The sequence below is a fragment of the Myotis myotis genome, unplaced genomic scaffold (genome assembly GCF_014108235.1).
Source record: "Myotis myotis isolate mMyoMyo1 unplaced genomic scaffold, mMyoMyo1.p scaffold_m19_p_6, whole genome shotgun sequence".
In the NCBI taxonomy this organism is placed as follows: Eukaryota; Metazoa; Chordata; class Mammalia; order Chiroptera; family Vespertilionidae; genus Myotis; species Myotis myotis.
This window is the reverse complement of record NW_023416368.1, coordinates 16,273,361-16,286,004: the sequence shown is the minus strand read 5'-3', so window position 1 is coordinate 16,286,004 and position 12,644 is coordinate 16,273,361. Positions and strand designations below refer to the sequence as shown.

At 38.1% G+C, this 12,644-nt stretch overlaps 1 protein-coding gene across 3 annotated transcripts in view; it reads right to left on the bottom strand.

Moving 5' to 3' along the window:
- HAVCR1 (hepatitis A virus cellular receptor 1) overlaps nt 1-12,644 on the bottom strand; it is a 76,019-nt gene that overhangs the window by 40,449 nt on the left and 22,926 nt on the right. The window contains exons 2-6 of one of the 3 annotated variants that reach the window (XM_036312846.1): nt 11,002-11,103; nt 10,753-10,805; nt 10,284-10,339; nt 5,901-6,009; nt 4,849-4,885 (exon numbers count right to left, since the gene is read on the bottom strand). The exons of 1 other annotated variant lie outside the window; for it this stretch is intronic. In XM_036312846.1, the coding sequence (XP_036168739.1) occupies nt 4,849-4,878 (30 nt within the window). In that variant the 5' untranslated portion in view covers nt 4,879-4,885; nt 5,901-6,009; nt 10,284-10,339; nt 10,753-10,805; nt 11,002-11,103. Of the gene's footprint in view, nt 1-2,481; nt 3,107-4,848; nt 4,886-5,900; nt 6,010-10,283; nt 10,340-10,752; nt 10,806-11,001; nt 11,104-12,644 lie in introns of those variants that run through there. One more of the 3 variants, XM_036312848.1, reaches the window with a different exon arrangement.

Below are 12,644 nucleotides of genomic sequence, written 5' to 3'. Positions count from 1 at the left end.
TCTATCTATCTATCTATCTATCTATCTATACATATATATATATATATAAGCCTAATATGCAAGGTGTCCCTTCGGGAGTTCAACCAACCAGGATTTCGATCGCTCAGTATGATGTGAGCTGACCACCAGGTGCGGTGTGGAAGGAAGGCCCCAGCCGGCAGCCACTAAGGACTCTACCCATGCACAAATTTCATGCGCTGGGCTTCTAGTCAATGAGAACCATTGATCAGCTGCCTCCTGCATGCCCCACACTGGGAATCGAACCCACAATTTGGGCTTATGCCATGACCAGGAATAGAACCATGACCTCCTGGTTCATAGGTGGACGCTCAACCAGTGAGCCACAGCAGCAGGGCAGATCTTGTTTTTTTAGATTACACTGGAGGCTAGGGTGACAAAAGGGCTCAGGGGACATTGGGTAAAGACCCAATAACCACCACACTCTGAAGTCAGAGCTCCAAAGGCCCTAAGGGAACTTTACAGTTAGATTCCCAGGTATTCTAAGTCCCACATACACCACACTGACATTTAGTAATCAAGGCCGATAAGGCACCACCTTACACTTTGGTGGCTACCATTACCTTTTCTCTAGATCAGCAGTTCTTAACCTGTGGGTCGCGACCCCTTTGGGGGTCAAACGACCCTTTCACAGGGGTTGCCTAAATACATCCTGCATATCAGATATTTACATTACGATCATAACAGTAGCAAAATTAGTTATGAAGTGGCAACGAATATAATTTTATGGTTGGGGGTCACCACAACATGAGGAACTGTATTAAAGGGTCACGGCATTAGGAAGGTTGAGAACCACTGCTCTAGATGAAGCCATGACATTTTTCTATTTCCTCAGAAAAACTGATGTAATCAAGTCAAAGAGACAGTCTGGGGAGTGTAACTCCCGACCACTCAAAGCTGTTCAAAACCAACTGACCAAAGCTTATGATTAGGGGGAGAGCAAAAGACAAATTATCTCTTTACTTCCAGATAGCACGTTAATAAATGGTATCATAATTTGGTGATGCATAGAATGTTTAACCCTTTACATGAAGTGTTTTGTTTCCTAAGAATAGGACTCTTCTCAACAGATGTGTTCATAGGGCCCTTTGCATTCAGCCCCGTGAGAAAATGCCCATGTCTCCAGCTAATCTCTTTCCAAACCTCCTCACTCACTTTGCTGCAGCCACACTAGATTGCCTATTTATTTGTCCATTCATTTGTTTGTCTAAAAGAATAGTTTGATTTTTAGAGGAGGAAGGGAAAAGAGAGAAACATCAATGTGCAATATACATAAGCTGCCTCCTGCATGTTGTCTTGAATTTAAAAGAAAAACGCTGTGGTTTGAACAAAAATGTATAAACCATATTAATCTCACCCTATTTGGGAAACCCAGTGGACAATGCTCAACAATATTATTTGCCCATATACTATAACCTTTATTCAGAGGTGCTATAATTTTCTAGAATTCTGTAGCTACATATCAAAAATGTTGCCTTCAAAAACAAGCATCCTGCCCTCCTAGTCCACTTTGGTGTGAGTAGCACTGAACATCAAGTGTGAATTATTTCAAAATTAACTCAAATTGAAATTACTACCCAGCCTTGTGAACTATTCATGTTGAAATGTTTCTGATATGAAGAAAGAAAATGTTTCTGGTGGCTAAAAATATTCTTACCTTTTTTGTGTTGTTTCACTATCTTGGCAAAACCAAAAATTTAATTCATTTGTGGAAAAGGAACAGCATTGGAATTGATGAGATAAAAAAATTCATCCTTCTAAAATAATTTTAATAATCAAAGTGGTTTGGGAACAATTTAGAATTCCAGTTGAAACTAGTAACACTCTCAAACAGCACTCTTAGATTTGCACTTACTTTTCTAAGGCAGAGGCCTTTTGCCCTAACCTCTCCCTTCCTTTTGCCCTTTTATTTATCTCTGTACTGCATCACTCTAAAAGTTAGTTCAGAAGCCCTGATGGTTGTCTATATGGGGCACAGCTGTAGCAGAAGTAGCACACATGTGTTAAATCACATGGCCATCGATTTTCTCCACCTATTTACTTGCTCCGCTCACCAGCCTAGCATCTTCTCTTAGAAGCCCCAGCTTGGCCCCAAGGAGAGCACTTAAAACCTCATATTTTCAGAGCCATGAACAAACAGATCTAATGGTGAAATCACACTATTTCCCCATGAAGAAAATAAAAATCTGTGTGCCTCCATAATTTGAAACCTTTGGGAGAACTTATGAAATGTAATGTTTTAATTGCAAGATTAAAAAAAAAAAAAAAAACACAAGAGTTAATCATGAAATGCTTCCAAGTGAATTCATTTAAGTACCAAATCGAATTTGCTGATTTTTTTTTAATATATTTTATTGATTTTTTTACAGAGAGAAAGGGAGAGAGATAGAGAGTCAGAAACATCGATCGGCCGCCTCCCGCACATCCCCCACTGGGGACGTGCCTGCAACCCAGGCACATGCCCCCGACCGGAATCGAACCCGGGACCCCCCAGTCCGCAAGCCGACGCTCTATCCACTGAGCCAAACCAGCTTCGGCCGAATTTATTGATTTTAAGTCCTATTCTCCTCCTTGTGACAGCTTTAGTGACCAACGTATTGGTTCATTTGTCAACCCAATGAGAAGTCTTGATGGATACAGGATTCATAAGGTTTGTACAGAATATACAATTCTATTGCTTCTCGGCCTTTTGGCTAAGATCAAGTGCAGAATATACAATTCTAAAGTGTTCAGTTCATATTTAGAAGAGGGCTCTGCTTTGACCAGAAAAATTGAGCCAATTTTAATATAAAAAATTAAGACTAATTACCAATGAGGTTTGACTTCACACTGATGAGCTAAAGATACTCTAACCAACATCACAGACACATTGGAACGCCATGAAATATTGACAGAAAAATTATCCTGGAGCTTAAAAGGACTGACATGGTGAGATCTGGTCAGTGCTTTCTGCAGTCAAAGGCCTAAAGGTCCTAGCACCGATGGGTCTTGATAAACGTTATAAAGATCGTTCTCAAAGCAGAGATTCTCATGTGGTTGGTAGCGCACTGATGTTCCATTTTGTGAAGTTTCGGTCAGAGGCTCTTTGCTACAAAAAGAATAACATAAGTGAAAAGCAGATCATTTCTAAATAATGAACAGCACGTTTGTCTATTTGCAACACTAGAGCCCCATTCACACAACATATTAAATGGCTAGGAGATTCCAGAGTTGTAAATATTAAGTTGTGGGGAAGTTTGTTTAATAAGCAAAATTGGGGGGAAAAAACCATCTAAGATGTATTCAGACTATTCTCATTCAAGACATCCAGTACCAGAATACATAAATCAAAAAACTAAGACAGGTCTGGCCAGCGTGGCTCAGTGGTTCATTGTCGGCCTATGAACCAGGAGGTCACGGTTCGATTCCAGGTCAGGGCACATGCCGGGCTGCAGGCTTAATCCCCGATGTGGGGCATGCAGGAGGCAACCCATTGATGATTTTCTCTCATCATTGGTGTTTCTCTCACTTCCTCTCCCTCTCCCTTTCTTTCTGAAATCAATAAAAATATTTTAAAAATCTAAGACAATTATCAGACATCAAATGGAAGTACTAAATCAAGATGCATATTCACAAAGGTGGCTAATGAAATGGTTTTGCTGGTGATTTTCCAACTGTGGATTGTGCTCTTTATAGATGGTTATTAAATACAGGAAGTGGCCTTCTTCCTGTATTTAAGATAAACAGAGAATACAAGATAGCAGAGCATAAAAGTAGTAAAATAGTGTGTACTGGATCATGGTGTCAGAAATATTACTGTGTCTTTATGGTCAAAATGTGAATGCCATGAGTTAGATGACTTTCATAACACATACACTCACACACCAAATGTATAAAAAGGTTATGTGTAGAGTTTTGATATAGCTGCTTTATAATTTGTACATAGTGATGGTTTTTATTACCTGAGCCTGCCCAGAAATTATATGAAATGTAGAGTCTTCACTGAACTCAGATCATTAAAGGAACCAGGCATACATGTGAGAACCAATTTCGGTGTTAACAGCTGAAAATGAGTCAGTGTGAAATAGCTGCCCCAAATGTGTCATCATAAATGCTCTCTCTCTCCCCTTTTCTTTCTACCAACCCCAAGTAGCCTGCTTCTTTTAGTAGTTTGGGCTTTAAGCAAGGTCCCCTTAAAAGAGGACTTAAACTTTAACTTGGCAATAGGTTAGATTTACAAAATTGTATATTAAATGCTTATGAGGCCACATAACCAATGTAAAGCAGCAGAGCATGCTGAGTGTAGAACAACAGGGGATGGGGGACTGCTTCAGCCTGGAGTTGTCTTCCTCCAGATCTTTGCCAGCAGCCTTCTACTCCATCAGGCTCACTCACACAGCCCACTACCCTCGTCTACATTCCCCATGCTATCTGTCTAGTAGAAGCACTAAAAGGACCCTGGTGACTTGCTTCTATGTTGTGTCTGTTTTGTTCATCTCTTTGGACTAGAATAGGCTTTCAGTAAACAAAGCACTGAATGAAATCAAGAACAAACCAAACAACTCAACCAAACGTAATTTCATCAAACACTATTGTGATTTAGTTCTCGTGCTCTGAGAGCGTAGGGTTGGGGTGCTGTTTCTGTAGTAGTTTCAGGGAAATAGAGAAAGCTAAAAATATCACTGGAAGGTGTGGACAGCGATGGAGGTACTCATTGAACTAGAATTTTTAGGATCCAGGGTGTAAAATGGAGAGTTCAGGAGAAAGGGGAGAGGAACAGAGATGATTTTTTCTTTATTTTTATTAGAGTAGGAACATCAAAAAGCATTGACACAAACCTTTCAAGCTTACCTTATATGAAACACCTTTCTTCTCCCACATAAATATTCTAAATTGGAAAGGAGTTGAAGAGAAAATAAAACATGTCAGCCAAAGAATTCATGAGACCTTTTCTAAAACATATATATTATTTCTACTATTACTTCATTTTCTTAATCCTTCCCCGAGGATATGTTGAGATTTTTTCATTGATTTTAGAGAAAAATTAAATTTAGAAGAATGGTTTTTAAAAGAGGAAAACAAAACTCAGATTACACTCTTCCCTAATAAGCCCCGGTGTGCAAACTATCTCATGTTTATTAATGGTTTAGCAGTGGTCGGCAAACTGCAGCTCGCGAGCCACATGCGGCTCTTTGGCCCCTTGAGTGTGGCTCTTCCACAAAATACCGACTTCCGCGCATGGGCCACAAAGTTTCAATCGCACTGTACGTGCGTGCCCGCACATGGTATTTTGTGGAAGAGCCACACTCAAGGGGCCAAAGAGCCGCATGTGGCTCGTGAGCCGCAGTTTGCCGACCACTGGTTTAGAGTATTCACACATGCCCAAACTTACTTTAATATAGTTATTAATGATTATATTTCATTTTAAGAAATGGACAGTTGTGGTTCTTTCATGGAGGCTGGCATGGCTAGTTTTTGAAACCCGTTATTCTAGCCTTGGCCTGAAATCTGTTTCCCCTCCATTGTCTCATTTGCCTCTTTAGCTAAGTGAGTGCTGTAAGATTCTCAACAATATTATCCTTCATGGGAGCAAAAATGGGGTCTTGAGGGCAAGGAAGGAAGAAGAGAGAACAAATCTGCTTAGTAGAGCGGTTTGCTGCCTTCCAAATCCCAACTCCAACCAACAAACTCTTATTTCTTAGTGTTTTATTTCTCCTGTGGAGAACTTAATTTCCTTTTTTCCTTACAGGCCAATATTTTTAAGAAACAAAAGGAACAAGGTTATGAAACAGGGAAGTTATATGATGTCAAAAGTACATGGTGTGTGAAGCTCCTTGGACCCAGGTAGTTTGGCTCCAGAACCCTCACTTTATTCCCTCAGGCACAGTGGTCAAATGACTTACTTTTGGTAAGTATGGCAGCCAAAATGGTGAGCAATATCATGGCAGCACTGGAGAGTCCAATGTACAACTTACTGGTGTTCCTCGGTGTATTTTGTTTCAAGCTCGTGTGCTAAGGAAATATAAGCAGATTGAAAAAGCATCTTGTTAGAATTATGGGCAGAAAACATTTCTTATACTCAGACACATTTATCTTTATTGGCTCTAGTCTACTTCTAGATTAGTGATGGCGAACCTATGACACGCATGTCAGAGGTGACACGCGAACTCATTTTGGATTACATGCATCGAAAGAGACAAAAATTTGCATAATTCAAATATTGGTCTCTCGCAACGGCCAGAGTTGGGCATCACTCGAGTAATATTATTACTCATGTTACTCATGATCAATAATGCAATTCTAAAACCGGATGTAAACATGTACATCGGTGTTGCGGAGCAAAGATACATAGTGAAAACATCCAAGATACACTGTTCCAATATTGACAATATAAAAAGGTTAATAATTGCACTATAAAGAGGTTAATCTTTACTCATGACATTTTATTTTTACTCGAGTGACAAAATGCCCAATTCTGGAAACGGCCTTGTTATTGTCAACATGTGCCTCAGGTAAGCTTCCCGTGCGTTCGGGTGCATTCGGCAAACGGACGCACTTGATCGCCATGTTCATTAGGAGACAGGAGTGGGAGGGTTAGAAGAAAAAGATATACAGTGCAACAGTGCTTGACGAGACATTCTGCGTGTCGGATAATTGATTACAGCACCATATATTTGTTGGTTATACATACTATCTTTGAATTGTTTTGTACCAGGAGTCAGTGCAACAACACTGCAAAAAGTTAATAGGTAAGAAACCTATCAACCTTTTATAAAAAACGCTGTGATTTATATTTATTTATTTTTGCAGCCTTTTGATGGAGAATCAAAAAAATAAAAAAGAAAGATTGAATGATAAAGGAAGTGGAAGTAGCAGTAGCCGACCCTTTCAAGACACATGGACTGAGATGTACGGGATTGTCCACAGAAACAACAGATCATTGTGCATACTGTGTAATGAAACGGTAGCAAGCAGAACATGGAATGTAAAGAGACATTTTGAAACTAATCATTGTCAGCTCTTGAAAAAAAAGTATCGATGAAAAGAAGGAATACATTTCTAGGCAGCTACACCTCTATAAAAGTCAATCAAATTCCATCATTAAATTTGTAAGATGCTCTACAAATTTAACATCAGCAAGTTACTGTATTGCTCACTCCATAGCTCAGCATGGAAAAGCCCTCAGTGATGGAGAATTTATTAAGGAAACATTTCTAAGATGTGCACCAACTCTATTTCACGATATGAAAAATAAAGATAATATTATTAAAAGAATTTCTGAGTTACCACTCAGTAGAAATACTATCAAAGACATAATAATAGATCTTAACAAAAACGTACAACATCAATTAAAAAAAGACTTAAATAGTTGTAAATATTTTTCAATTTCTCTTGATGAAACTACTGATGTCACATCAAATGCTCGGTTGGCCATTATTGCTAGATAGTCTGATGGTCTCACAACGAGAGAAGAGTTGATAAAGTTAGAATCAGTGCCAATAAGTACATCAGGAAACGAAATATGTAAGGTTGTTATAAAAACATTCAGTGCCTAAACATTGATATCTCTAAAATTGTGTCAGTCACAACAGATAGGGCACCAAAAATGGTGGGGAAAAATGTGGGATTCCTGAAATTGTTTATGGAAGCTTTAGACATCCACTTGTACCTTTTCATTACATTATCCATCAGGAGGTGTTGTGTGGCAAATCGGGATTCTCAGAATTGAATGATTTAACATTCAATTGTAACAAAAATTGAATGTCAGTTGTAACAAAAATTGTGAATTTTATAGCTTCTCGACCCCTTCACAAGCAAGAATTTTTTGCACTTTTACAGGAAGTTGATTCAACCTACAGTGGACTACTGATGTTCAATAATATGAGATGGCTGAGTCGAGGTAAAGTTCTTGAGCGATTTGTGGAGTGCTTTGAAGAAATTACGGTATATGTTGAGAATAAGAATCTGGCAAACTTTCCTCAGATCAATGATCATAAGTGGGTCAGCAATTTGATGTTTTTACAGATCTCTCTGTTCATATGAATGAACTGAACTTAAACTTACAAGGTTTTGGCAAAAGTATTGACGTTATGTTTGGATACATCAAATCTTTTGAAAGTAAACTTAAAATTTTCAAGCGAGATATTGAAACTAAAACTTGTAAGTATTTTCCTCGGGTAAAAAAGTATTTCGAGAAGGTCACTACAACGAGTGTAATGGAGTCCATACTTATGTATCAGAATATAGTAAACTCGTTATTTCAACACTTCAGCGAAAGATTCGACCAATTTAGAAGCCTAGAACAGACTATTAAAATAATTAAGTATCCGGATGTAGTTGTTTATAGTACTTTGGAATTAAAGGATTTCCAATGGATGCAAATTGACGATTTAGAGATGCAACTTGCAGATTTTCAAGGTAGCATTTGGACTCATGTGTTTGTCGACTTAAGGTCGAAACTTGAAAATCTGGAATGAAAACATTTGAATAATGAAGAAGAGTGCAACTATGAACAAGAAATTTTGAGTGCTTGGAGCAGAGTACCCGACACTTTTAGCGACATAAAAAAATCTAGCGATGGCTTTGCTAACAATTTTTTCATCAACATATTTTTGTGAGACTTTGTTCTCAGCATTAAATAATATTAAAACGAACAAAAGAAACTGGCTAACAGATGAAGTTAGTGGCGCTTGGTTGGCCTTGAAGTGCACCAAGTATGAACCTGCAATTGAAGAATTAGCAGACAAACTTCAGCACCAAAAAAGCCACTAATTTCTAGTTTTCGTACCATTTGATTATCATTGTTATTATTATTATTTTTTCCTAAATGTACATTGTTTTTCTGTTTTTATTCATTTTATACATATTTTTTGGTTTATTTTTCTTTGTTAAATGGCATTTAAATATATAAAATAAATATCAAAAATATAAATCTTTTTTTTACTATGGTTACAAATAGCAAAAAAAAATATGAATATTTCCATATGTGACACAGCACCAGAGTTAAGTTAGGGTTTTTCAAAATTTTGACATGCCGAGCTCAAAAGGTTCGCCATCACTGTTCTAGATCATGAGGGACAAAACCAAATGATCTCCAGAGGTCATAACCACGGTGAAATTCCCAGACAATTTGAAATTCAATTATGTATTTAGAGATGTGGAAATATTTTATATATGCTTGGAGTTAGATTTTTGTGGGTGCATGGCTTATCAAAGCTCAAAGTGTAGTTCAAAGGCTGCTCTTTATTATATGTAAATTATCCATATTGTTCTTTAAAATTTCAATAAGCTTCATCCTCTTATATTAAAAGAAAGAAACAATTTTTGTTCATATATAAGTTCACTTGTTGATGCTATCTGAATGTGCTGAATTATTGAATTTGGCCTTTGATACAGTGTTTATGTTTTTAACATAATTCAAAATTCTATTCATGTCTATTGAAATGGGCCTGAAAGTGGCTGCTCATAGACATAACCCTGATTAACAATGAACTTAAATTGTGCAATTGGGTGGAAATGCAAATTTTGCTTAAATCTCCTGGTGCAGTTTGTAAGTATCCCCCTCCTAGAATAAGCTTAAAACATGCCAGGCATCATGCCAGGCCTCATTCCATAGCTTAGTTCTAATACTGAAAAGATCCCACAAGGTAGATATTTTAACAGAAAGCAAGTGGAAGATCAGTGAGAAGGATTAAGCTTCTTGCTGCATCAAAGTTTAATATCTGAAGTCAGAATCCTGACTCTTTCCTAGTCACTTACTCAATCACAAAGTTGTTTAACACATTAACACCTTAATAAGTCATCCTATGGGGAAACTTACTACATCAGGTAGAGAAAATCTCAGCATTGGCCTCAAACTTTCTATATGGAAGGCATTCAGGTTGGAAAAGGATATTGGGGGGGCATATTTCAAAGCAAGCACACTTTCACTTACATAATATAACTGTTTAGAACAGCCTCCATGCCACCATAGCGACTCAAAGCATGTTATTCCCCTAATGTTAACTGAAGTCTTCCTGGGAATGGTATGTTAACTCACTCTCCTTGAATTAGTTCATTCATTTTTATTCAAATTTTTGGCCAGGAGAAAGTCTGTGATGTGTGAGTATTGTGTGTATGTATGAGTAAAACATCACTTATCAGGCATCTGTAACAAGCTGATCTACCTGTACCCATATGAACTTTAATCTTTGGGCTAGCCTTACAGAAGTAATCTCTAAATATAACTTGCTTCCAGGGGAACATAGCAGAGAATATGGCTAATAAATACGAAGAAATTTGCTTACAGTTTCATTGTATTGCCAACCGCTATCTGAAGGCTGGGTCACAGTGCTATTCCCATCTGTTCAATAGGAAATTGAAAATTTGTTAGAATTATAAAAAATATTGAATTTTTAATACAAACATGAAATATATTTGCATTGCTTTCTGGTGATAAAAGAAACAATGAATAAAAAATATGGCCAAGAAATATATACATATGGCCAAATGGAACAGGCATTATAAGAATTAAACCAAGTTACTAGTATTTATTAATCTATCCTGTAAGGTGTGATTCTTAACAATTTTGTCATGGAACCTGTGAAAATGGATCCCTTTTTTCTTCTTTATGAGAAAAATATGTATTCCATAAAAAGTTTTACCTATAATTTTAGGAGCACAGAGGCCATTCATGGAATCAGGTTAAAAGTGCCACCGGTATGTATTCTGGACATCTACGTAATAGTCATAGTTACTATTGCATCTATCACTTACCCTCCTATACCTATGTCCCAAGCTCTTCATCTCATTTAATCCTCACAAGAATTCTGCATGATCAGTGATGTTCCATCCATTTAGAAATGATGAAATCAGATTCAGAGAGGGTAAGACATTTGTTCCAGTCACATAGCAGATTAGAGGGGCCAGTGTCGGCACTCGTGTCAAAATATGTACACATAACTCTATGTCAATGACTTTCAAATTTTGAATGCTCTAGGTCTTCAGGAAAGAAAATGCAGTTACCTGTTGGGCAAGAAGAGTTCAATGATGAGGTGGTCGTACTTGCTTCCTGTGATCTGATAGGCTGGGTTTCTGTTGTCTGCAGTGGAGAAGATGAAGTGGTTTCTGAAATAAAAAGGATGCAAGAGCTCTGTTCTATTTGTAGAAAAATCTCCAGCCCCAACAAAAATAGGCAGCAAACCTAAAATTGGGAACTACCTTCAACACTTTCTTAGAAATTTATTCAAATATAACATTGAGGCATTGCACAGCCATCTAGGTCTTTACTATCAGGAATAAATCTGATATAGATAACGGTCTGGATAGTCATCTATAGACAGAATTATTTCACACTTTCCACACTTTTAAGATGTCCCTAAATGCGTAATGCCTACAAAAGTGCATCTTATGAAAGACACCCGATTAAGCTTTTATCCATACAAATGACATTTCGTGTTCATAAAACAGGGCCTAGGAATTTACACTAATCTGTCATCCCATCTTCACAATAACCCCAATCTGGATTTTCTGACATTATTCAAGTTCACGATTACCCATCCACACATCTTTCCAGAGAGACACACATATGTACCAGCACAGAATACATCCTCATAATATTTAACTCCTTGAAGTTTCTTCAAGGTGACTGCATTGCCCAATCTCTCAACTTGGTAATGATTCACAGCCCTCGGCCAGGTTCCTGGTAGACCGTGACCCCGGCTCCTTCTGCAGTTGCATTCTGCTCACTCCTTCTGAATGACTGATTTCCTGTGTTACCTGACTCATCTTCCATTTCTCACCAAAAAGCTTCACTAAGAATTCTCAAGCACACCGCTATGCATCACTTGCCTCCTCATAAAATCTTCATATTCCCTCCCCAGAGAGCACCACAGAACTTAGAGCAAATTAGTGGTGCTGGCTGGGCAAGAATTCGCAGACCTGGGCTTTCCTTATTGCCTTTCATCAGTCTTCCTGATTCCTCTTTCCCACCACCATCTTCACATTTCGACATCATCCTTTCTTTCTTTTTTTTTTTTTTAACATGTTTTTTATTTCTTTTAAATATATTTTATTGATTTTTTACAGAGAGGAAGGGAGAGAGATAGAGAGTTAGAAACATCAATGAGAGAAAAACATCGATCAGCTGCCTCCTGCACATCTCCTGGGGATGTGCTCGCAACCCAGGTACATGCCCTTGACCGGAATCGAACCCGGGACCTCCGCAGGCCGATGCTCTATCCACTGAGCCAAACTGGTTTCGGCAACATCATCCTTTCTTATGTTTTACTCCAATACTGAACCCTGTAACAGGATGTGGAGACGTGGCTCTCTTTAGGAACAAAGAACAGGACAGTACAAGAAAGTCAGATGATCAGTCTATCCAACTTAGGTCTGTGCAAAAGGTTTCTGACCTTAACCTCTTCCCCAAGTTTGATTTCTTGTGGGCATCTTTCTTTGCTCCCCTCCTCCTATAATCTTACATCCAACCATTTTATGCATATTTTAGGAAACGAACATGTGCTGGAGGCACTGAGGACAGATAGGAAGTGGCTGTAAAAGTAAATGTCTCTGCATTGAATTAGCTCCAGTGCTCACCTCCCTCCTGTACTGTGAAGCTCAACTCTAGACTCCAACTCCTTAGGAAACGATCAGGATAAACATAAGGT